The sequence below is a fragment of the Haliaeetus albicilla genome, chromosome 2 (genome assembly GCF_947461875.1).
Source record: "Haliaeetus albicilla chromosome 2, bHalAlb1.1, whole genome shotgun sequence".
In the NCBI taxonomy this organism is placed as follows: Eukaryota; Metazoa; Chordata; class Aves; order Accipitriformes; family Accipitridae; genus Haliaeetus; species Haliaeetus albicilla.
In genome coordinates this window covers 55821052-55847103 of record NC_091484.1, presented here as the reverse complement: position 1 = coordinate 55847103, position 26052 = coordinate 55821052, and the positions used below count along the sequence as shown (strand labels likewise).

Below are 26052 nucleotides of genomic sequence, written 5' to 3'. Positions count from 1 at the left end.
AGTCTATGATGTCTTCAAAGTGTTAACACACTGATGTCCTCTCTGCAACTCCTAGGGATGCAATTAAAGAGAGGATAACTCACAGATAATACAATATGTTCGTGAACTGTCTATAAGAAGATATAAGAGTTGAGGTGACACCGTGGAGTTCACAGTCATACCGAGCTGGGTCAGGAAACAGGACCCGTGGTCTCAGGGCTCTGGGATGATTTTTAGTTTGAATGTGCCATTAACACTGCTGCAGCCATCTGAGGTCCCTAAACTCAAGTATTCCTTTACCTCACCTTCAGGACTCAAGGGAATGAGACAGACAGATACCCCCAACCTAACTCCTTTCTAAAACTTCACTTGCTAGCTACATTGCAGCAGGCAGCAGGATTACCTGCCTTAGCATCCCGAGAGCTTAGGAATATGCATTAAAGTTTCTCTTCCTTGGGTTGTTAGAAAACTGGCTCCAGTTTTCAAAACAAGCAGGGATAGAAATGCTTCTCTTCTCACTTCCACTTCTCTAGCCACCAGTATTTCGAGGAAAGACACACTAGCAATTTAGCTACAAAGAAGGAAAACGGCAGCCAGGAAGCCACCAACATTTTGAGTTGTTTCAATTTCATATTTTAATCCAGCTAAAAACTAAAATGCTAAGGGTCCATTTGAACACCTCAAACAGGAGCAGAGACCACACCAAGCCTCACAGCGACTTTGAACTAGTAACTCTTCAGTACAAGACAGATGAGTTTCAGAAAGGCAATAAATAAAGAGCCGCAGGAGAAGTCATACTTACAGTTTCTGTGACGAGATGGAGAACAGTAGCCTCGAAACAACAGTAGTCAGCTACTTGAAGAAAAAGCAAGAAATTCCTGAGAGGGCTGCAAGTGCCCGGCAGCTGCTGGATGCTCCAAGGATGCCGGGATCCCACTGCACGCAGACGACTCTGCCACCGGCAAAGCAGCAGCACCAGCAGCAGCAGCAGCACGACCTCGGGTGAGGGGGAAAGGCGGGAGGGAGCGGTGGCTGTGGCAGCCCCACCTCTTGCTGCAGCAGGAACCCTGTCAGCCCAGTCCGGGCTGGGGTCTCACCTGGAGGGACTGCGTTTGGGGGGGGTAGGGGGAGTGTTTGGTGAGGGAAGGGGAGAGGCAGAGGGCTGTCAGAGGGAGGAAAATACAATGGATAGCAAATCTTTCTCCAAATCGGTAACATGAATGCTCTCCTTGTTTTATAAAGCCAGGTTTCCTGTCTGCCTACCAGAACGCGCACCCATCAAAGACAGCGTTTCAAAATAATGGAAAACGAGTGTACAGCCCAGAATTTCTAGGCACAGTGTGCATCCACTACTCCAGTTCCCTTTTTGTAGAAACTTCCTGACTTGGGATCGATTTGACGCTATTTTTTAAAATCTCCCATAACTTGGTTGCCAGAGAGGATTTCGATGCCATTTTATCTGTACTTGACAATACCCCCTGCAGGAGCTGGCGCCAGCGCCAGCTGCTGCGCAGTGGTGTTCACGTCCCACATCGTCCAGCCAGCAGCAGGCCAGCTGTGCCAGTGGTTAAACACTTGTCTGTTGTTTTGTTTCTGGCCACTTATTTTCTCTGCTAAGGAGCTAGGCTCATGCACACGTTTAGAAGAGCTCCATTTCCTTCGAGGGACAGCAGCTTATGAAGAAGACTGCTTAGATTCCTAATTATTTCTTCCATACGTGTTCTTATGGTACACCAGTTATGATGTCTCATCAGAAGCGTAAGGCCAAAAATAAAAAAGAGACAGATTCTTGTTCCAGCTGCTGTGGATTTTCCATGGGTCTATGTGTTGTAAGTCAACCCAGCCAGACCCAGTACACTATATAAAATAACTTCTATATCCTGCTAGTAAAATAAGGTCAAAAATACCATTTTAACTAAAGAGTGTCAGGGAGCCAAGAGCATTAAAATGTGTAAGAGGCCTTGACTTCCTATAATGGACAAATTCCTGTCCATAAATTTGCAGTTCTGTTTCTCCCTCAGTCCTGGCACTCCTCCTTGGATAGCTCAGTCAACTCCACACTCAGCAAGCTGGATTTCTGGAGCCTGTTCTAGGTATCTATTGTGCCCAATTCAGGACAGGTTGCCCGAAATTGAATTCTACAAGGATGAGTATTAGGATTATTACAGCTATCTTGTTTTACATAATTAAAGCTTAAATTTCTTTACACAGATTTTTCTGACAAATTTCTCAACATGTATATTCAAATCACCTCTTAGATCACCAAGGAAAATGGATTGCATCATATTCTGAAATCCAGATGATTTTTTAGGGAACTCTTCATACACTGCATACATGCTTTCTAAACTCTCCAAGGAGACTGTTGCTTTCAAGGAAGATCATCAGTCTTTTACCTTCAAAGGCACTAGAAAGTTTGTCAAAGTAAAACCATCGGCAACCAACATCATTAAACTTGAAGCATTTTTGCAAATATGCTGAAATTCTGTGTTTCTTTCTAACCTGCTGCAGTTTGATGTCAGATTATAACTCTGAATGTAGCTGCCTCTCTTCATGTCACAAATTCCTGCAGCTGGGAATATGGAACAAAATCAGTTATGAAAACTGGCAATGCCTCAGAAATCTTCCAGGATTCCTGTGCCCACTTCTGCACTAAAGGACTGGATCTTGAAGCACTGAAGTCCCCCACTTTACTGGTGTCTCAGTGCAGCTCATCACTGTACAGAAGAACAGTTCATAACCTGAGAACTACTGCATAAGGGATGTCCTAGCCCTTTTCCTATTGCATATAATGGAAGGAAGTAATTTTACTCCCTCCTCACCGACTGAGGGCTGGAAACGGCTCTTGCCAAGAGAAGGCAGCTGGGGGTTCCTGTGGCCCAATGCTACATGCTCTGGAGTGGGTCTCCTGAGTTACTTCACTTTGTCTTCGAGTTTAGACACCCACTTACAAAGAATAACTTGCAGACCTGTGGCTTTTACCAATGTGATTTCCCCATCTATTAACTTAAGAGACCAGAGTCTGCCATGCGTGGTATAAGGATCTGTGCATGTTTTGAAGACCTATGGCATGAGGAGTGGTAAACAGGGTTACTCTATAGAACCAAATTTGAAAGTCAAAGGAAAAGACTTGCATGGAAAGCTCAAATAGAAGACAAGTTTCTTTTTCATATACAATCATTCTAGCACAATGTGGGGACAAATACTTTGTCTGCAAGTAGTGTTCAGGCACCTTGAAAACAAGTGCTCCGAATGTCATCAGTCTGGTGCCTGCCTCACAGAAATTACATCTTCCTAAAGGCTGTTCGAAGGTTCACAGAAAATGTCAGGTATCTGAGGCACTGGCAAGACTTGGGCTCCCTCACACTTCTCTTTAAAGGCATGAAATTTCAAAAGGCCACTGTTCAAAGTACGATGAAAATGCTGCATCTGGCACACAGCAGAAAATCACTTCACTCTGTAATGCTGGGTCCATGTATCAAACCCTGCTGAACCTATGCACAAAACCAACAGCTCTCTTCAAGGTGGTGTGTACAGTTCGACATCGGAAACTCTCCTGCGTGAGATGTTGCCTGAAGGAACGCGGTCCGCTCTATACCAGGAGAGGGCTGATGTAACTAAATTGCAGCTGCTCCTTTCTTGAATTTGAGTGTCACCCAACAGCTCAGGACTGTAATTTAAACTTTGTGCAGTACTTTACCCCATATGAAAAATAACGTACCCAGAATTGTGATGTCTGAAGCACTTAAGCATGTAAAACTTTAACAGTTCAGACCCAGAGAACCTCCTCTCTCTAAAGGAAGGCATGGCTTGATGAGAACATAGGACAAATATGCAGTAAAATTGGGTCTATTAGGGTTTCACAACATGCTTTGGTGGAACACAACATGACAGGAACAGCATGTTCTTTCAAGTGGAAATGTAACAATCTCTGTCATGAAAACAATATATACAGTACTTAAAGGTAAATACAAACCTGCTCTGAAATGACAACATTCAGAATAACTAGCTATCTTCTGAAAGCCTTTCCAGCTAAGCAATGTAAACACTGTTTCAAACTTCTGTTTCAAAAAAATAAGCCCTGTTTGAACCTACACAGCTATGTAGAAGAAAACATCTCGAAGACTGGAATATAGTTACCTTACCTCTGAACTCTTTGTATCATTGAAAGAAGCTAAGGCTGTATTAGGCGAAATTAATCCTTGAAATTCTAAAGCACCATTCATAACCAAGGAGATCAAAGCGTTAGGAAGGCTGCACAAGGAACCTATCTCTATGAAAGCTCCTTCATATCATTAATCAAAACAGCTTTCTGTAAGTTTTCAAGTTAAGAAAAGCTTTTCCTTTCTCCTCTTTTTGTTTGCTTCATGCACTATCAAGGCATTTAAAGGCATGTAAAGAAGCGGGTAGTTGCACACCTGTTCAGCCACTGCATCAATTCCTTCTTCTCATTTCATTCCCATTTAAAGCATCTAGGATACTGGTGCAAACACAGCGGTTTCATTGTACTCCAACAGCCACTGACAGCAGCCCTCAATCCATTTTCTTCCTCATACAGATTTTTTTTTTTTCATGCTCCTCTTGCTTTTCCTAATCTAGTTAATAAATTCACCATTTTAAATCTTGAAATGAGGTATTCCCAGAATACAACTATAGAAATCAAAATGCTGAGGAACAGATTTTTCTTAGGAAAATCCTTTCAAATAAAAAAATCTCTTTTTAAAGTACCACCTCATCAACAATGTTCTCTTAAGAATCTATTTATGAGAAAATTCTTTGATAATATCTAAAAATTTACCTCCCCAAGTGGAAATGGTTCTGAAGGCTGATTGTCATATTTCTTTTGTGGTATTATGCATCTTTGTCAGTCAAGCACTGAGGGATCATCACCTATGGGAGAATGACACCTGGAACAATGATGAACCCATGAATTTAAATTGGCAGAGATCAAAATTATTGGCGACTAATAATGCTGCAGGATGTTACATGAAGTTTGTAGGATGGAAGCACCATGAAGACACTGATCATGTTTATTAGGTAAGTATTATTATTACAATTTCTATTTCAGAACAGGTAAGGTCAAAGGAAGTCAATCTGTGACCATCTTCATAAAATCTAACATACCTGAAAACTACATAAAAGCTTGGGTTGTAGGTGAAAGCCCTTAAAACTGGAGACTCTGTCCATGTACTCGGGAAAGCAGATTTTTTTTCAGCTGATGACTAAATATAAATGGGATTTAGAGAAAAAGTGTGTTGTGTTCTCTGTTCTGCAGGGGTTCAGAAAGAATTCCAAAGACGTAGCATACGCCATGTGTAAACCCAGACACTCCAGCACAGCCATTTCACACAGCAAGTTTTATGAGACGAGATTAAAGAAAGAAGTGGCTATTTCTACGATTCTGAGTTTTTTTAATTGATAACCGAACTTAGGCAAAATAAAATGGTTCCCTCCAAATTCTTCCAACATCGATAGTTTTTCTATAGCATGAGTTTCGAACTGTTGTGCTTCAGCTTATTCTTATTTTTGCAGTTGAGGTGTCTCCATCTAGTGGCACTTTATTGTACTGAAGAGTGTATCCTTGGCAATGGTTAAAACTCCTTTTTTAAATTTTATTTTTCCAAAATAAAACTGTAATAGTAAACCATCAACTTTTTAGAACATCTGGACCTTGGATATGTTGGTGTAGCTATTTCTTTCAACCACAAAGACCTTTGTGCCAGCTTCCCAGCATTGCAATGAACTGTTGTGTGCATGTTCAGAAAGGCAAGGAAAAAAAATTCACTTCCATTTTTTAATTATTTCAACCCTATTTTAAAATAAAGCTATGTTGCTAAAATATATCAGCTTAATTTTTAAATATTTCCATCAAAGTTAGTTCCTCTCTAGACTGAGAAAAACAGTACATCAAGTACAAATTTCAAAAAACTGCTGCTGGAAGCTTTAAAATTGTTGTGGAAAGAGATTTTACGGTGGCTTCTTGTTCAGGCTGATGACAGCACACTACCTAGTGATTTGTATCATGAGAGAAAAGAAACAGAGTGGTACAACCGAGATTTGATGTAGCAGTACCCTTGTGATTTTCAAGCAATCATATACAAGTATTTGAAGTACACGATGAGAACAGAAAGAGCAGGAACTGAAGCATCATTTAGCATGAAACTCAGAATATGCATTGGCTACATATAAATCAGTTTGGAGAGCTTTAAAATGCTATCAGCCTTTTGTATGACTGAATTATAGGTATCTCTGTGACTACACATCTGCACACTCTCACGTAAACAGGGTTTACTGAAAGAATTGAGTCAGCCTCTGCATCACTGATTAGCAGCGTCTGAGGTAAAGAAATAACAGAGTGACGTTCTATGATCAGGCTTGACAGTGATGTGCTCACAGCCCTGTTCCTTAAGTTCCAGTATGGCACACGCACTACTGATTAAACAGCCAACACAAACCAAAAGAACAAGATGATAGAATCAGTGCTGCCCTGGCAAAACAGAGTCTCTTTGGGTGATCAGATACATTTTTGAAGCAAAGTATTTAGAAAATAAACCATCTAAAATATCCTCAAACTTTACAGTTTTAAATGATTCAGTTTCAGTAATTTTTAGCATCGTGTATGCATGATCATGTACTTACTGGTATAAAAGGTTCCAGAAAATGCACAATGGCACATTTCAAATGAAATGCTACTTAATTCCCTGCTGGTATGCGCTTCTTGGCATGAACTTGCTCAGTGCTAAAATAAATCTAGTCTTGTGTCAATGGATTTAACACTTTCAATGCACAACATACAGAGGAGACTAGTTTTTCTTTATTTCTCTTTTTTGAGGTTGAGTTGTGGTTGATTACATGAGTTGAATTAACATTAGTTAGTGGCTCTGCTGGCATCTCTGGACCAGTCTACACATTAACCTGTTGTTGGATTTGACGTCCTGCTGTGTGTTAAGGAAGTTCAGCACACTGAATATAAGGCTCTGCTAAGTCAACAAGCTACAGACCCTGCTGCTCTCAACAGTCGTAACAATTCAACAGTACTAAATTCAAACAGTATGCACCACAAAAGCAGAAAAAAGCTTGAAAACACAGGGTAATTTGATATATGCTTGCACTGGTATCCAAGGAGAGCTCAGAGCCTATGAGTTGATCCTTGAAGAACTTTGCTGATAACCTTCTTGCTATCTGCAAATTCCCCGTGCTTTCTTCATCTCAAAATTTCTTTTCCTTATCTACTTCTTTCTATTATTTTCTATATAATGCCGACATCATATACTTTACTGAAGTCACAGTAGCACAATCTGACTTTTGCATATGTAAGAACTTCTGAACCTTGCCTTCTATTCAGATTGGACTGACAAGTCCTTCCCATACTACGAACCATAAATCTGGACAAAATGTTCTGCTATTTGTACTATGAATTGGCATGGTAGCACAGAACAGAAAAGTCCTCCCGAATGATAGGGCCTAGTTCCCTGCCACTACAGAAAGCTCTGTTGTACAATCACCTCATAAATTTATCAAGTGCCATATTAAAAACAGGTATATTTTTGGTCCCACTAATTCCACAGAAAAGCTGTTTCAGAATTTGATTGCTGTAATGACTAGAAACATTCTTCTCATTTCCTGATATATTTATTAATAATAGTACATATCTGTTTGTTCATCAACATTGCCCCACAAATTACATGGTTTTCATCTTTCATGTTTACTTTCCTGATATTTATAGACAGCACTCATATCTCCTCTTGGTTTTGTTTTATTGATGTAAACAAGCTGAGGCATCCTAAAATCTGTTTGTACAAAAGGTTCTCAAGCTCTCTGGTCATGTGCCTAACCTTCCTCTACCCCTCTTTCAGTTCAACCTTAGCTGAGCTATAGAACAATTAATTAGAAGTTTTCACGGTACCCCAATGAGATTTCACCAGGGCCTTAAATGACATTAATACCTCCCTTCTATCTCCTGAGATACTCTCTGTACTTTTGATGATTCCTAAGTATATATCATTACCAGATTTCATCAGTATGCTCTTACTGATTTTATCAGGGCTACTACAAAAAATATCAAGACCATGCTAAAACCAACCCTTTAAGCCTGACATCTTCCTTTTCAATCTTATTTGTGGCTATCTCACTTCACAATTTCTCTCCTAGCCCCCATATTCTCATTCCTTCCCAGGTGATACCATATCAAATGTTTTATCAATAGGGTATTAACATGGCAAATTTGAGTTTTTCCAAAGCTTTGCATGAGATTGAGACCAGGCTTCAGCATCTGTGGTTGGCCAGGTCACTTTTATTCTTTTCAAAGGTAAGCAATTACAGCCCAGGTTCAGCCCACCTTACTTCAAAGACTTAACAGAGAGAGACGGGGATCCACAGGGAGCTATTCATGATGTGTCTTGTCCCCTGGAGACACCTCTCACCACCGAGTATAGAGGGAGTCTCAGCCAACAAGCCTCTCATATAGGACCCCTCTGCTAAATGCCTCAAGTACAAACAAGGCCAGACCCACGTCTGCTATTTTCCAGTCATCTTATAACATTCTCAACAGATCTGTTCAAAACATTTGCTGCTAGATTTTATGTATCACCTGTTTCAGAACTGCAGATGTAGTCCTCATGACGTGAAAGCATGACATGGAGGTTTGCATTTTTTGCTGTTGTAATAATTTCTGTTCTGCATGATCCATCTTGCCTTTCTCCACGTGGTGAAATTACTTTGGCACTAAGGAAAGGCAGACTTTGAATTTGGGGGATTTAACTTAGGCTCACTAGACAACAGTCACATCTTCTCCTGCTCTCCCATTTGTATCACTAAAAAATCTTCTGCTCTAAAACTTCTGTAACAGTGTGATACAAGCATGTCCAGCTGGTAGAAACTAGAAGTATTTTAGCTGACAGAGAATATGTAGTTGATTGGTAAAAATAACACAGAACAGCAGAAAAAGCAGGTCAGTAATAGTCAACAGAGTGAAAAGCTTTTGAATGTATTTTTTCCGTACATGTAGGTGGAAAGAAAGGGTTCATAAAGGGGACTAAGACCTTCTAAAATACTACTAAAAACTCCCATGGAACATGACACTTCAAGACAAAAGGAAAAAAAAAATAATTGTACTGTAGTACCTTGTAAAATTGTATTCAATTGAAGTGTGTTATTATTTTATTCATTCATCAAGATCATCAAAATCCATCAGGAATAATCATTCTGAATGACAGCCACACTGCTTCTGTACCTTCTTCTGAATAACACAGTTGCAAAATAAACAGTTTGCTTTTTTAAGTCAGCGAAGTGTGGGTCAGCTGAAAAGCGCAGGATTAGGAATTTGGATTTTTTATTCATTCTTCCCTGATTTCTTTTAAAAATATTTTTTTCCTAATTTATGTCTAAAATTTTAGCAAATTGAAGATTCCTTTACTCTAATTAACTGATGACTATGTAGAACTATGTTATGTAGAACTATGTACAGGTAAGTTTTTTAAATGCAGGTATTGGCCTAACTTTTATAGTGTACAAAATAAAGCAAAATTACAGCAAACATAAAGCCCAAATGATAATTCGCAGACGAATCTAACTATGTAACTACTATTTTGCATGTATTTTGTAAATCCAGTTCCCAAATCTGGTGTCTTAGGCCATGAAGCAACTAAGAAACAAAACTAACAAACAACTAATGAAACCGAATTTACATTCTTAAAACAGCATTGGACAGCACTGACATGTTGTGGTACATCCTGGGTACTGCTTAAACGGTCTGTTGGGCCATTTAGCATGTATATGGCACACCACTGTTTTTGGGGGGGTGGGGGTGTATTATTATGTAACAGATAAAAATCTGTTGTTGAACTATTTTTAGTATTAAATTACTGTAATGATTCTCCTCAGGTAGCTAACAACTGCAACTGAGAATGTATGACCTTACGGAAACGCTGTAAGAGAGAATAGAAGAGCATTTACTTTTTCATGAGGATTTGTGCTTTAAAAAAAAAAAAAACAACAACCCACTGAAAATATGCTCATGTCTGAAAAATACTTATCTACAAAACAGACTTGTGAAAGAACTCACTCGTGGACATTTTTCACCAGTTTTACCCTTCTGAGCTCACTAATGTAACGGTTTACAAAATAATTTCTCATTTGTGACCATTTAAGAAATACAAAGCGCCGTAAGCCTCATCAAAGCCAGGTGCTTTCAACAGGGGCATCCTTGCCCTGAAAATCAGTATCGTTGAAAGGTCAGGTTCCAATTTCCTGAGGGAGAGCGCGTTAGCAATACGAGCAACAGGCCTCAGAGGGTCCACCTGCACGGGCGAAGCCAACAGTAGATGCCGCATCTCGTCGGCACGCAGCTCCCAGGGAGAACGCGCTGCTGGAGATGGCGGATCCTGCCCGACACCTCGCCGCTCCGGCAGCTGGGGCCCGGCTCTCCCCTCAGGCGTGCCCACGCCTGCCCGCACCTCGGCGTGAGGTGCTTCGGGGGCCAGGGCGGACTGGAGCGAGGAGCTGACACGTTGCAGCAAACCAGGCCTGTCCCCTGCAGAGACGGCGGCTCCGCGGGGACCGGCCCGGCGGGGACGGGGCCCGGCGAGGGGCCGCCGCAGCCCCGCGCGGCCGAGGGCGGGAAGGCCGGCGCCTGCGCACCTGCGCGGGGCACCGGCCCGCCTCGCCTGCGATAGCGGCCGCCGGCAAGGCGGGGAGCTGGGGGGTTTGCTCGCTTCCCTCCGCGCACCCCCGGCCGGCAGCCAGACGCCCGGAGCCTGGGCGCCGGCGCCGCCCGCCCTCTCGCCCTCTCCTCGCCACACAGGCCCCTGGGGCGCGGGCCCGCCCACCCTGCGCTTCAGGGCCCGCTGCTCCCGCCCCTTCCGCCGCCGCAGGCCGGGCCCGGGCGGCAGTGGCGGCTGCTGCCGCCACCATGGTGCGGTGCGGCGGCGCGGTGCTGCGGAAGGTCAGTACGCCCGGCCCGGGGAGCGGTGGGGACGGGCCCTGCGTGCGGGCAGCCCCGCGGCCGGCAGGGCTCGGCCGGCGGGAAGGGCTGGCGAAGAGCCGCGGCCCCGCTCCCGGCCCCGGCCCCGGCGCGGCGCTGCCTTCCCCCGGGCTGACCCGCGGCCCGCCGGGGCCTCCGCGCTTCGCTGCCTGCACTCCCCAGGCAGCGTCGCAGCGAAGCGGCCTCCTGGCAGGAGGCCTGTATGTGCCGGGACAGAGCCGCAGGGCCGGGCGGGGTGCGCGGCGAGGCACCGCGGCCGCGGCAGGCCTGTCTCCGTGGGCGCCGGGGCCCGGCGCAGGGGCAGGGGCAGAGCCTCGGGCAGAGCCTCGGGCAGAGCCTCGCCCCGTCCCGTCCCTCTGCCCGGGGTTCTGCAGGCCGGGCGGGCGTGCCGGGGAGGAGACGTCAAACGTTTCTCGTGGTAGAAAAGTATCTCGGAGGGTTACGTGTCTGTTTTCTGAACGCTCGTTGTTGCCATCAGGTAGAAGTTCAAGCAGGTTTAGCCAGGTTGTTTCTAACGACTACGAAATGAAATACAAACAGAATGTAATACTGATGTGAAACTTGTTGTTTTATTAGTACGGCAACTTCATAGATGATTTACGGCTCTATGTGAGAGGAGGAACTGGTGGAATGGGTTATCCTCGTCTAGGTGGGGAGGGAGGGCGAGGTGGTGATGTCTGGTTCGTTGCCCAAGAAAGAACTACCTTAAAGACCATAAAGGACAGATATCCCCAGAAGAGATTTCTAGCTGGAACAGGAGCCAACAGCAGGTATGAATCTCTTCAATGAAAGTTGTTGTATACATCTTCTCCAGAAAGCTAAATGTCAGGTTAAGTTACTAAGCCTGGTTTAATTTCTCCCAGTGTTAAAGCACTAAAAGGTGAAAAAGGAAAAGATTGTGAAGTGCACGTGCCTGTGGGAATTTCAGTTCTTTGTGATGATGGCAAGCAGATTGGTAAGACCTTTTGCTTTGGTTTAATGTACATAGTAGATACTGTCGTATTTCTTGATAGCATCTAGCAGACTTCTAACACTAGGATGTTTTGAGGTTACATGTCTCCCAAAATATGTGTGTGTTTTCCTTTGCTGGGACAAAGAGTTGACAAAAAATACACTGCAGAAATTGTTGGAAAAGCAGGCACCCTTTCCAGAATTGAGCAGTAGTCAGTTTGTGTCGCTATATGCAGCAGAAAGAAAACTGCTCTTGCGAACAAGTGCTAAAGGGTGGAAGCCATACTGATCCTCCACAGAATCATTAATGACCTTTACATAAATTATGTGTCCATAAACTCAGGTAAGTGTCCCTATAACTTTACTGAATTATGACACTACTTAAAAGATGAAGATCCTTGCTGAGTGTCAACATTTCTGGTTATCTAAAATACTTATCTGTTTTTTACTCTGTTTTTAAAGAGTGGTACTTGGTAGTAACCAGGAAGATCGCTTTCGATACAGTGCTCTTGGAATAGCTCTCAATGGTTCCTTTGGAGTTTCTCAGAGTTTTTCTTCTCACACTGTTCAGAGTTCAAACTAAATTCACAAATGACTCTGATTTGGATGTCTAACAAAATTGGATGTATGGCAAGGACTGTTAATGAGGTAGGCATGTCAGTGTCTAAAGGTATCCTTGAATTATGTATTGAAATGTTGCATTTTTATTTTTTTTTAATTATTCTAACATTGTAACCCTAAGGGAGATATTATAGCCTGCATCTGAATGAAAAAATACGGAACGTCTGAAGAATTTGCTGTAGTCCCATCTCTATCAATGCAAATTTTTCCTTGCATTCTTGAATTCAAGTATTGGAGGCTTCAGAACTACCATTTTGGCCACACTTCGCCTGCCTGTATTTAGCACTTTTCTTGAAGTAACTAACTGTATGACAGAGGAGAATACTGAGGTGTGATTGTGCTCATTTTTTTCTGAAGAAGGAAAAATACCATGACCCTGAGTGCACAGCTCTTGTAAGAAAGCGTACAGAAAATTCTGTTTTCATTGAAGATAGATTTAAGTGGAAAATCACAATTGAACTACTGCAGGGGATTGTGCCTTTTTCACTAGTGAATTTATTTTCAGGAGAGCTTAATGCAGCAGGAGAGAGACTCCTAGCAGCTCGCGGAGGTCTTGGAGGCTCTTTGGCCACAAACTTCATGCCTTGCAAAGGTCAGAGGCGGATTGTTCATCTTGATTTGAAACTTATAGCAGATGTTGGCTTAGTTGGGTAAGTACTGTAGTTTGAGAACTGACATTAGAAAACAAAGTAGTAAATTTCAAATGGGATTTCAAAGAAATCTGAGAGTTTGGAGGATGAGCGTTCCTGTACATTTGCATTGCCACTTAAATAACTTGTGGTTTGCAAATCAGATAGAGTTTAAACCTATTAAAATTAATTTTAAAATTTGGAAAGTATTGGTTATGCTTTTGAGTGTGAAGAGTTTCATGAATTGGGGTAATATATAAATATTGATATAATTGAATTTAGCAATTGCAGTGATTATCAAAATACTGTTAGCTAATATTTATGAAGTGAGTAGGAGGTGCAAAACAGAGCCAAGAACTCTATCCATATTGCATGTTCAACTTCATGGTACTGGCTCAAGTGGATCCTTTCAGTAGTAGTTTTAAAGAGAGTTTCAAAGGCTACGTAGCCTACTCTCCCAAATAAACAGATTGGAGTGTTGGAAGGAAGGAATTACAAACTGGAACAGCAGGACTTGCATTTCTTTTGCTCTGATGCTTTTCAATGGCGCTGCTTTATAACAATGCAGATAAGTCTATTTTTATTTGGAGAAAGCTTTCAACAAAGTACAATTGTGAAAGTATTGGTCTACTCAGCATCTACTGCCCCCCCCCCCCCCCCCCAGGTCCTTATTAATAAACACCATAGGAAACAAAATGATGAGGGGTTTGAGGTGGAAATAGTCTAATTGGCATATACCATTAAAGAATAGAAACTTGAAGACAGAATGGTTTTCTACCTACATTTTTTTCTTTCTTTACTTATTAGAAATAATTTTGTTAATATCAGATTTATCTAAAGTTATATAATTTTCAAGTGGTCTTCAGTAATTACACGATAGAGAATTTTTTTCTTCTTAAAGTGTGTGAAACTGTAGGAGTTTCATGACACAAGTGCCGCTTTAATCTTGCATTTTGGCTTGTATTTTAGCTGTTTCCCTTTAAAATGGATAAAAAGAATCATCAGTTAATTAGAGGAGCATATTATTTTCTGGTTGAGAATATGAATCAGCCTCTGATAGTTTGTGGTTGTACTTTGATCTCTTTGTGTTTGTTATTTTTACTTCAGTAGATTTGCAAGTGGTTTGCTATTAGGTCGGCTAAAAAACATACAGACTTGAGAAAGGCCCATCAGGTTTGGGTACAGGTTGTGATGTGTAGTGTAGGTTGCAATTTAAACTTCAAAGAGCATAATGTACCTCAGTGGAAACAAAATACTTGAGGAGATGACCAGAGTAACTTTTCAGAATGTCTTTAAGGCACCTTTCAACATCAGAGAGCATTAAAACTACCCTCAGTAGTTTTCCTGTTATAACAAGAGTCATTATGTCTCTTTCTTTTTTTTAAGAAAGCCCTGTATACAACTCCTTCATAAAGCCCCTTAATGTAATACTAGTCTTGGTTTTCATTAGCTCATGTTCTTTTGAGTTGTCCCCGTTAACAGGTCATGTTTCTCCATGTATTCAAGTGGAGAGTATATGTTTTTTTGTGTGACACGTGCCTTTGTATCTTGTGACCAATATTCAGTTGCCCGTAGGCACAGTTTTGTTCGATCACTGTCGCACTGTAACATGCTGAATAACTGTTTGTGAATTTGACTGGAACACAAGTCTGGTGTGGTCTCCCATATGGAGCAGGTGCTATGAATAAGGACTATCGTCTATCATCTGGTGTCAGTATTAGCTTCAAGTTTCACATGAATCAAGACTATTGTGTCTTTTATGGCTCAGATTAGTCTTTAAAATAAGCATGTGTTATAATTTCAGTTTTAACTTAGGTTTCCATTTCAATGGAAATGTGATGAAGCTATTGTAAAAGCTACCATATCCCTTAAGGAACATTTTTGTTGTAGTATTCAGGTTTAGCTATCCCTTCTAAAGGGAAAACATTACAACAGTCAGGTCTGCACAGGCCAGCTCCTAGGGCTTCACTGGTATTCTTTTTGGTTTACTTGGTAACAAAGCAGGTTAGTCCTAATTTCAGGATCCCTCATACAACTTCATTGCCTTAAAAACATACACAAACCGTGCATTTGTGTGTCTATATACGCAAAGTCTCTTTCGCTCTTCCCCTCACATATATATAGGTACGTCCAGTTTACATATGCTTTGCTACATTAGCTAAACCGTAGCATCGATATCATTGGTATTTAAATTGTAGAATGTTTCATTAACCATGATTTGTATACCAAAAGACTGTGAATCCCACTGATAAGATGTGTTTGCATGACAGGTGTTTAGAATGTACATGTAATTTACAAAATCAGCTATAGCATGTGAAGACTGAATTCAAGTAGACATGTATGCTTATGCTGTATTTCTATCCAAGTGACTTTGAAAGATTTCTCTTAAATCTGTTATGCATCTATTTACATACCTCTCCTGCCTGCATCCTTGGGAAGCATTGTTGGATTTAGAAAAATTATTCCTATTTGATTAAAAAAAAATCATAATGATCTGGGTTTTGGTGTGGTTTTTTGCTTTTTTTTTTTTTTTTTTAAAGTCTGAGTAAATGAGTCTGCAGAAATTAGTTGATAGCATTGAGTTTGATTAAGGTAATGTAGTGTATTCAGTAATAAAATATACAGGAATCACGTATGTATTTATTCACTGTATAAATCCTGACTTTCCTTCTAGGTTTCCAAATGCAGGAAAATCATCCTTGTTAAGCAAGATTTCTCATGCCAAACCTGAGATTGCAAATTACGCATGTAAGTTCATACTCTTATTTTTAGATCAGTAATATTTCAAGAGAGCAAGAAGTCTTTTCTCTGTCTTGCTTTACAGGTTTATAATAAAGAATAAGTGATAAGCATGTTGCCTGCTAAATACGTCACACAGATTTTTAATTGTAAGAAATACTTCAAAGAGAGAACTTGCTCTTTCAGTGTGCAGTTCCTTTAACCACCTCAGTTTTTCATGTGTACACCCTCATAGTGCTTCAGCCTGTTGATGCGGGTCTATTTAACATTTATTTCAGTCTCAGCCCATTTTATTGCATCTGAGACACTCCATGGCTGCTCCATGTATAAGAAAATATGCACCATCAAGTTCCTTTGCTTAAACATCTTTATGCTTTGGAAATAGCTACCACCTGTTCTTGCAACAGGGTAAGATTTTGGGTTTGAATCTGTCCATTGAAAAATGCCATTTTTATTAGTTTTCTGTCAGTAAATTAGGATTAGCCATCTGATCATGCTTTAACTAAAAAGCAAGAGCACAGGTACTGATAATTCCTACTGACCTTCTTGCACCACTCCTGATTCTCTACAGCCTTTTTCCATAGTCTGGATAATCCTTTTTGTGTCTGACACTTCTCTAGCTCCTCTATTCCCTTTTTGGGATGACAGGAGCAGAACTGCACACAGTGCCAAGATTTGGTGAACCATTATTTTTTTGAGTAGTCTAATTTTGTTCTCTCTTGTTTTGCTTTTTCTTTATTCCTTTTCCAGTAATTCTTAACATCCCATTTGCCTTATTTTTTTCTGCTACTGAACATTTGTTTCATTTAAATATGAAGTGAGAAAGTCCTGCAACATTTAAATGTTTTGTAACATTAATATTTTTTTTTAAATGTTAAGAACAGTTTTGTTTTCTTCCCCTGCTCTTTTTTTCCCTTGTCATAGTTACAACAGTACAGCCTGAACTAGGAAAGGTCATGTATGCAGATTATAAGCAGGTGGGTATGAAAGTTTATTCTGCTTGCTCGTTAAAGTTGTATATAATGGTTAGTTACATTGCTTAACATAATTTCAGAAAGAAAAAGGAAATTTGTAGGTTTTTTCATATGTGTATCTATAATGTATACATATAAAATGCAGTTAACTGGACTTAATGAAAGTTGGGGGAAAAGTACTATTTTTATAAAGTCATAAGAGAGCTTTATAGCCAAATGCAGTAACATGTTGTTGAGCTGATAGCAAATCGCTTTAATAAATGGCTTCTCATTTTCCTTGTCTCCTTTCTGTGGTTCTAATCCTGCTTTCTAATCTTGGAGTTGTGAGCTTCTGTGTGGAATTGAGATTGCTGTGTCCTAGTATACTCTTGTTAAGTTTAGAACTTTTAAAAAAATCATTATTTCAGAGACTAACCTGTTATTTTTATTTAGAAGAGGCAAATTTTCTGCAAGTCGGCTATACAGAGAGCTTCGGAATGAAAGAGTCATTTTCAGAATGGATTTTAAACAGGGGCAAATTTGTCCAATAGCTGCAGATCTGCAGTAGCAAATAACAGGGAATTTAGTGAATATAACCCAGTTACCATAACTTACTGTTTTGGCTTTCTAGGTTGGATGCTCTGACTTCCTTTTGTGGTTTGTTTTTGTGGTGTTTGTTTTGGGAGGTTTTTTTTAACAAAAAACTTGCATAGTATGAAGTGATAGTGATTGCCTGAACAGCCAGGATAGTGCACTGAGAGGTGGGATACCTGGGTCCAGTTCCTTTTGTGGTAGGCTGTAGCTGTGGAGAACTGGTAGAGCTACTGCCCTACCACCTTAATTTTTGTGAACCCAATTCCATCCAGCTTCTTCAGGTAAAGTTGTCAGATGATTGCGTGGTGCCTGGAATCCTTTCTACAGTATCTACTGGGGGGAAAACCAATGCTAAATGAGGCTCTTACTAACAGATTTTGGACCCCAAGTTCATGTAAGGATAGAGCAAACATTTTGATTCTCAAGCTTGAATCTTCTTTTATGTGCTTTTATTTGGTTTCTAAGTGTATGATACATGCAGTACTAGACTCATCACTTCGAAGATAAAAGGCAAATGCATAAAAGGGTTTCAGATGAGTTAACCGGAGAAGCATACCTCTCAGATGTGAGAAGACAGAAAACTCGTCTTCTCACTTTCAGACGCAATAATCTTGGGGGGATTCAGTAGCCGATGCTTGAAACCTTCATTTAACAACCTTTAACAAAACTGCGTATTAAAGGAAGTAAGTCTAGTTTGTCAGGTTCCCTGCAGAGATGCACACATCTAAGGGAAATTTTTTTTGTATATTCATTTTATCTGCTAGTTTAGAGTAACTTATCCTAGAAAACTCTGCTGCAAATAACAGGATTGTTTATAGCCTTTTAAAAAAACTACCTGCCTGCCATAAATCAGGACCTCTTGCTCTTACTGGCATATCTTTCTCCAGCAGAAGAACTACCTGCACTCCTGGCTTTCTTTTCTGCAGACTGTTTCATGTCATAGCCAATGACCCTTATTGTTTGCTGTTTCTGCAGTTCATAGTTTTTACACTACAGTGTTGGGTGCTATATAGGAACTATATGGACAAAATGTCTCTTTTCTAAAACCAAGGGAACTAGTGATTGTGATCACCGTGAGCATGTGTGAGTAACAGGAAGTACTTCATCTCTCAGTATTGCAACTGCTAAAAACAAAACAATGAAAGCAATTAAGAGCAGTAATTGAGGTGACTGTCCTGTATCACTCAAGGGAGACTGGCTCATTATCTTTTTTTTTTTCCTTACAGAACATTAATGTTTTTAAGGAAATACATAACAATTTGCTTATTTTATTTTAGTACATTATAAAGAAGAAAATACATACAAGTTACCTGGTGCCATCTGTCATTACTACTTGGAAAAGACAAGACATGGAAGTAGAGGATCTGAGTATGAATCTGGCATCAGGTCTTAGTACCAGATCATGGAAACTAGCAGAAGCATTTACATTTTCTACCAGAATATCTGAACCAAGTGCTGTTTTCAGAGAGTATGAGTTTCTTTGAGCTCCTTAAAAAGTATTCTTTGAAAGAGAACTAAAGTTGGGGGAAAAGATGGTGATGATGGTACTACAGCACCCAAACACATCACACCAGGAAGTGGATGTTTCTGTTCTAACTCTAGTTCCTCTCTCCCTGTTTCAGTTCCTCGCTCCCTGTTTCTGGTTACAAGCCTATGGTTTATCCATCTGTATCTCATGTGTCTATAGACAGACAATTCTGAAGCAAGGCTTCAGATATTTAGGAAATGCATAATAGTTTAAAGGGTGACACGTGTGTGGGAGTGTAACTCACTCATAGCAGAAAGACCCTTTCTGCAACAGGTAGCACACTGGAAATTTTATTGTGTGCTGGCTTTCAGCATGATTTAATTGCTGTCTATCTAATTGCATCTAGTTGCTGTCTAAATGGGTATTAGATTTGAAGACCCTAATTTTGCTCTTCTTTGCTTCACTATCTGTCTTAGGTTTCTGTGAGCTACTGAGTAAATATTTGCAGGTTTTAGTATTCTGCTTTTTTTCAGTCTGCCTTGGCTCTCCTTTACAACAGTGTACGGCCCTCTCAACCAGCAGAGGAAATAACAAGATTCCTCTCCATTGTGGCAGTCTTTGCTGGGCTCTGGTTGGAAGCTGATATACTAATCAAAATCTCATTTCAGTTGACGAGCGGAAGAGAAATTCTTGGAGCTTCTCACACTCAGGGGAACAATGTTAAATGAGTTTGCATTTGGAATGGTGATCCTCTGTAGCCATAAGGAACAGATTTTATTTTCTTTTCCAGCGACAGTTTGAATTCTGTGCAAACATGATAGCCTAATCTTCTTGCCTTTCAGAATCTGTTTTATTCTCAGGTAATAAGTAAATTTTGCAAGATCTCTGCCGAGGTATTATTACCCTCTATTTTCTACTTTGCAGACAGCTATAAATAAACAGATGGGGGAACATGAGGAGCACAATGTCTGTGCATTTTGTTTAAATCTGCTTCTGATAATAGATTCTAAATGTATAGAAACAGCCAATGCATACTGCTGGAGAACTGATCCCACGCACAATTCCAACAAATACATATAGTTGTAAAAGTCTCTCAAAACAGAAACTCCTGGCATTCCTTTGTCTGGGTGTCCTGGTTTTGGCTGGGATAGAGTTAATTTTCTTCTTATTAGCTGGTACAGTGCTGTGTTTTGAATTTAGTGTGAGAATAATGTTGATAACACATTGATTTCAGTTTCCCATGCTCTGCCAGCAAGCAGGTGTACAAGAAGCTGGGAGGGAGCATGGCCAGGACAGCTGACCTGAACTAGCCAAAGGGATATTCCATACCATAGAACGTCATGCTCAGTATATAAAAGGGGGGAGTTGGCTGGGAGGGGCAGATCACTGCTCAGGCATCGATCAGTGGATGGTGAGCCATAGCATTGTACATCACTTGTCTTTTCTTGGGGTTTATTTCTCTTTTTCTTTTTTTTTTTTTGTTATATTCCTTTTCATTACTATTATTACTTATATTTTATTATTGTTGTTATTATTATATTTTATTTTGCTGTAGTTATTAAACTGTTCTTATCTCAACCCATTAGTTTTACTTTTTCTTTTTTTTTCCAATTCTCTCCCCCATCCCACTGGGAGTGGGGAAGAGTGAGCAAGCGGCTGCGTGGTATTTAGTTGTTGGCTGGAGTTAAACCATGACACTGGGTTCTTTTGTTTATATAAAATGATAATAGGTGTTTAAAATGACCATTTTTGCTTATCGGAAATCTTTTGTTTGAAACTTTTGTTTTCCTAGATTTCAGTAGCTGATCTCCCAGGACTGATTGAAGGCGCACATGCAAACAAAGGGATGGGCCACAAATTTCTCAAACATGTAGAAAGAACCAAACAGCTTCTCTTAGTTGTAAGTTAAATAACATTTATAGCTTATTGAAATCAATGGCAGTGCAGTAAATAAAATACATCTTAATTGCAGGGTAGTTGGAATTTAGGAAATTGTTTGTAATTTGTATGATTTATGATAAATATAGCTGTAATACTGTTTTCAGAACAGAACGCTCAAATGACTGATGATAAATTAAATCCTTAAATAGAATTTATCGTTAAAATTTGCCAGTTAACTTAGAGCAGTGAAGTGTTCCAAGCATAATTAAAGCATGGGGTGATTATTTTTTTCTTTCTTTTTTTCTGTGAGATCCCCTTAAAAAAGAGGTTTAAAAATCAGACCTTTGAGAAACACTGTATCAGAACCAACCAGTTTGTGCTTCCAGTGTCTATTGTGTTACTTTGGTGTACAGTTGCCCTCTGTTACTTGGCCAGGAATCAGGGCACTTACATGGACATTTTACTGCAAAGTAGTTGCTGGAGAATACCTTGATACTGTAACATAATTTAATGCCATAAAGCTTGTTTTTGTGTAACTTTTTCAGGTTGATATTTCTGGGTTTCAGCTGTCTATTAAGACTCGGTTCAGAACAGCCTTTGAAACTATATTGCTTCTAACAAAGGTAACTTCTCGCCTTCATAATTGACAGTTGTAGCTACGTGTTAAGCCAAGAAAGAGGCTCAGTTTTGATGAAGAACTTTCAAATGTTAGTATGTCTTCTGGATTTATAAGGCCGGTTAACAAGCTTAGGATTCTTCGAAATGATTAAATCTTTATTTTTAACTGTCCAGGAGAAACTGCTTTATTTTATGTTGGGCACAACTGTTCCTTCAGTAATCTGTGCAGCATATGGGATATTTCTTACAGTCAAGCAAAGGTGAAAAGACACATCATTTTCAGTTCCCCAGTCTTGTAGTCTTTTAGGAAGTAGAAATGGGTATAGTTAAACCCTTGCCTTGATGCCCTTACTGCAATAGCCTAAAGGAGATGAGACATCAGGGTCCAGCTGTGCAGACACTCAGTGTTTCCATCTCTTACCATTGCTTCTGATTAAAATAATACATTTTATGTAATTACAAGTTTAGCAGCTGTTCTTTCTCTAGCTGTACAACTGAAGATGATGAATCTTCTGAATTTCAGCTATTGCTGTTTATTTTTAGCTGATTCATGGTTGTGATTTTATTTCTGATACTGACCATAGTCAATGCTTAAGAATCAGAAAACTCTCCAAAGAATTTTCTTGTATGTTTTATAGATCTGAACTTTTTCTGAAATTGATTTTGTGTCTGTGGATATCAGAAAAACAAAACCAAAACTGTCATTCTTTTTATAGGAGGCTGTTTCAGAATTGGCCAGTCTGTTTACCTGAAATATCTGTGTTTGAGTAAAAAATCACTGAACATTATTTTCTTCCATCAGACGGCTTTAATACATCAACCTTGAGCACCTGAGTAAATCTCACAGCTGCCTAGGCATTAAAGACTATTTAAGCAATTAAACAAATGAGAGAGGAGATGTAATACGAAGTAGCACTTGTTAAACTACAAATACTAAGGCAAATTTACTTGTCTTTTAAGGAACTGGAGCTGTACAAAGAGGAACTTCTAACAAAGCCTGCACTTCTTGCCATTAATAAAATGGATTTGCCTTGTGCAAAAGATAACTTGAGTGAACTTATGAAACAGCTACAGAATCCTCAAGGTAAATTAACTTTCAACAATTAGCTTTGACAAAAGTAGTAATAAGATTTCATCAGGGGTAACTCTGCATTGGCAAGGAGTTGTTTGAAACTGAAGTCAGCTATTAAATTTATTATTTGAACATATGTTTTAAAACCACTTCCTGCATTTAGAGCTCTGTTTATATGCATATGTAGTGCTGGCTTCACTGCTGGGGAAGTATTTTAATAAAATACAGAGATCCTAGATCCTTCCCAACTGTGATAAGGGAGAGTAAATTTCCAGTCTAGGTATCTCAGATAATGGTAACCTCCATCGAAGGTCCCCTTACAGACACAGATGTATATACAATTTATCATGTGACTTGGGCCAAAACACATGAAAATTCTGGACAGGCCTATGTAGGTTTACTTCAATTTTGCTATTGCATTGGGGTGAATTTCCTCCTATTTCCTGGAGAGTATAAGAAACAGGAAGGCTTAAAAATATCTATCTCCCATATTCTGTAGCTTGGGATTTCTTTGTACTCATCTTAAAGGAAGAGTATAGAATCTTCTCATAAGAGTGCAGGCATGGTATAACTGCTATGTTAGTGCTTGTCTTCTGAGACTTTAGCTATAAAGATTAATTAGGCAAATAATACTTGGATATTAATTGCAGTTATGTTTATTACTGTAATTTATTAAAGTTTGTTTTCTAAATTTAATGGGATTTTATGGGCTTTGTAGTGATACAATATTTGGGGAGTGAACTAACTCTTTCAGTATGATTTTTCAGACTTCTTACACTTACTACAGGAAGAAATGATTCCTGCAAACACACTTGAATTCAAAGATATAATTCCTATATCTACATATACTGGAGAAGGAATCGAGGAACTAAAAGCATGTATAAGAAAATCTATAGATGAGGAAGCAGAGCAGGAGAATGAAGAATATCGGAAAAAGAAACTACTACTTTTACAAACTTCAGAAGAAGGACAAGTGAATAGAAGCTAGCATTCTTGGCTGGATCCAACGCATTTTAGTATTTTTAGTATGTACATGAACCCATTGCTATGCAGACCTTCCATTTAATTTTTGTTCCCTCTACCACCACTGCCCAGTTCTCTGCTTGCCCCACCATTGTCTCAATTTCTTTTGGCACTTGGGTAGAGCAGAGTGGGGAAAAGAACGGGTTTTTCTGATTGACATTGGCTGCTGACTCAACAGAGTAAAGACCACAGCGTGTGCAACTAAGAGCACTGCTTAACAACTGATGATCCCTGGAATATTTTTTGCCAAGTTAGATGGATGGAAGGAATATAACCTGCACAGGTAGCAAAGGAGCAGGTTCTGCCATGAGCATCAGAAACACCAAGGGAAATTTCTGATGGAGCTATTTTCCAGGGTCTAGCGCTTCTAAGGTGAACCAGTTCTGCTACTTTGACAGGCATCGGATTGTGGGGAGTTTGTTGTTTTTAAAGATTTAAAGGAAAACACAAATAAATGGCAGCAAGGAAGTGACTTGTAGGAGCACAAAAAAGCAAGGCTGATCTGTAATGTTGGGGTTTTGTTGTTTTTTTTCCACACCTGCTGTTGCCTACTATAGTCCTCTTGATCATATAAATCCTGATTCCAAATTCCCCAACTTAATTTGGGATTCCCTCCTTTTATGGAGTTATGGATATATGTAACTTCTTGGTGAAGAAAATGACGATTGCTTTTCAACAGAGCTATGCATTTTTCAGAATAGTTAGTGTTCCAGTTTTTGTATTACAAGCAGGCATACTTAGATATTTTACTTTTTAAAAAAAATTAGAATTCCTTTATTGTACAGTGTGTTTTCTACTTCAAAACAATTAAACTGGCAGAGGTCCTTGCCAAGCCACTCTCTATCATCTATCAGTGATCCTGGACAACAGGGATGGTCCCAGAGGACTGGAGGCTTGCCAATGTGACTCCCATTTACAAGAAGGGTCGGAGGGAGGATCCGGGGAACTACAGGCCTGTCAACCTGACCTCAGTACCGGGGAAGATTATGGAACAGTTTGTCTTGAGAGCACTCACATGGCAAGTCCAGGATAAGAAGGGGATCAGGCCAGTCAGCACGGGTTTACGAAAGGCAGGTCCTGCTTGACCAACCTGATCTCCTTCTATGACCAGGTGACCCACCTAGTGGATGAGGGAGAGGCTGTGGATGTTATCTTCCTTGACTTCAGCAAGGCCTTTGACACTGTCTCTCATGGCATACTCCTTGAGAAACTGGCGTCTCATGACTTGGACAAGTGTACTCTTTGCTGGGTGAAAAACTGGCTGGCTGGATGAGCCCAGAGGGTTGTGGTGAATGGAGTGAAATCCAGCTGGTGGTGGGTCACAAGTGGTGTTCCCCAGGGCTCGGTGTTGGGGCCTGTTCTGTTTAATATCTTTATCAATGGTTTGGATGAGGGGATCGAGTGCACCCTCAGCAAGTTTGCAGACGACACCAAGTTGGGAAGGAGGGTTGATCTGCTTGAGGGTTAGGAGGCTCTACAGAGGGATCTGGACAGGCTGGATCAATGGGCCAAGGCCAATTGTATGAAGTTCAACAAGGCCAAGTGCCGGGTCCTGCACTTGGGTCACAAGAACCCCATGCAGCGCTACAGGCTTGGGGAAGAGTGGCTGGAAAGCTGCCTGGTGGAAAAGGACCTGGGGGTGCTGGTTGACAGCCGGCTGAATATGAGCCAGCAGGGTGCCCAGGTGGCCAAGAAGGCCAACGGCATCCTGGCCTGTATCAGAAATAGTGTGGCCAGCAGGAGCAGGGAGGTGAGTGTTCCCCTGTACTCAGCACTGGTGAGGCCGCACATTGAGTGCTGTGTTCAGTTTTGGGCCCCTCACTACAAGAAAGACACTGAGGTGCTGGAGCGTGTCCAGAGGAGGGCAACCAAGTTGGTGAGGGGCCTGGAGCACAAGTCTTCTGAGGAGTGGCTGGGGGAACTGGGGTTGTTTAGTCTGGAGAAGAGGAGGCTGAGGGGAGACCTTATCGCTCTCTACAACTACCTGAAGGGGGGTTGTAGTGAGGTGGGTGCTGGTCTCTTCTGTCAGGTGGCTGGAGATAGGACGAGAGGAAATGGCCTCAAGTTGAGGCAAGGGAGATTTAGGTTGGATATTAGGAAAAATTTTCTTTACTGAGAGGGTTGTCAAACATTGGAACAGGCTGCCCAGGGAAGTGATTGAGTCACCATCCCTGGAGGTATTCAAAAAGCGAGTGGACGGGGTACTTCAGGACATGGTTTAGTGGGCATGGTTGATGGTTGGACTCGATGATCTTGAAGGTCTTTTCCAACCTAAATGATTCTATGATTACAAAGCAAAATAAGACTGAATACATCAAAGGCTTCTCAACTTGATCTTGTTTTGTTTTGTAAGTATACTTTCCAAACCCTGCTTCTCTAAATTTTGTTAAAGCAGTCACTGGGAAGAAATGTATGATTTCTCATAATGCAGTTCTTTTATCATCAGTATTGGTTCTCATTCTGATTTTCTTCTTATTTTATGGTGTTTGGGGTAACGTTTTCACCAAAGCTAAGTATGGGCTGTCAACAGTTTTTGATACTCCATT

General features: G+C 40.6%; 1 protein-coding gene across 3 annotated transcripts; it reads left to right on the top strand.

The window, feature by feature from the left end:
- The first annotated feature begins 10608 nt into the window (after nt 1–10608).
- GTPBP10 (GTP binding protein 10) lies at nt 10609–24338 on the top strand. Of its 3 annotated transcripts, none has more exons than XM_069775481.1 (10): nt 10609–10918; nt 11534–11727; nt 11821–11912; nt 13035–13179; nt 15833–15906; nt 16822–16874; nt 20705–20812; nt 21339–21416; nt 22372–22495; nt 23251–24338. In XM_069775481.1, the coding sequence occupies exons 1-10, from the start codon at nt 10886–10888 to the stop codon at nt 23469–23471; spliced, it is 1122 nt and encodes a 373-aa protein (XP_069631582.1). In that variant the 5' UTR covers nt 10609–10885; the 3' UTR covers nt 23472–24338. The 3 variants fall into 3 exon arrangements, with proteins under 3 accessions (XP_069631582.1, XP_069631573.1, XP_009918662.2); XM_009920360.2 differs by lacking the exon at nt 10609–10918 and adding an exon at nt 10989–11435; XM_069775472.1 differs by lacking the exons at nt 10609–10918; nt 20705–20812 and adding an exon at nt 10977–11435.
- The last annotated feature ends 1714 nt before the right edge of the window (nt 24339–26052 follow it).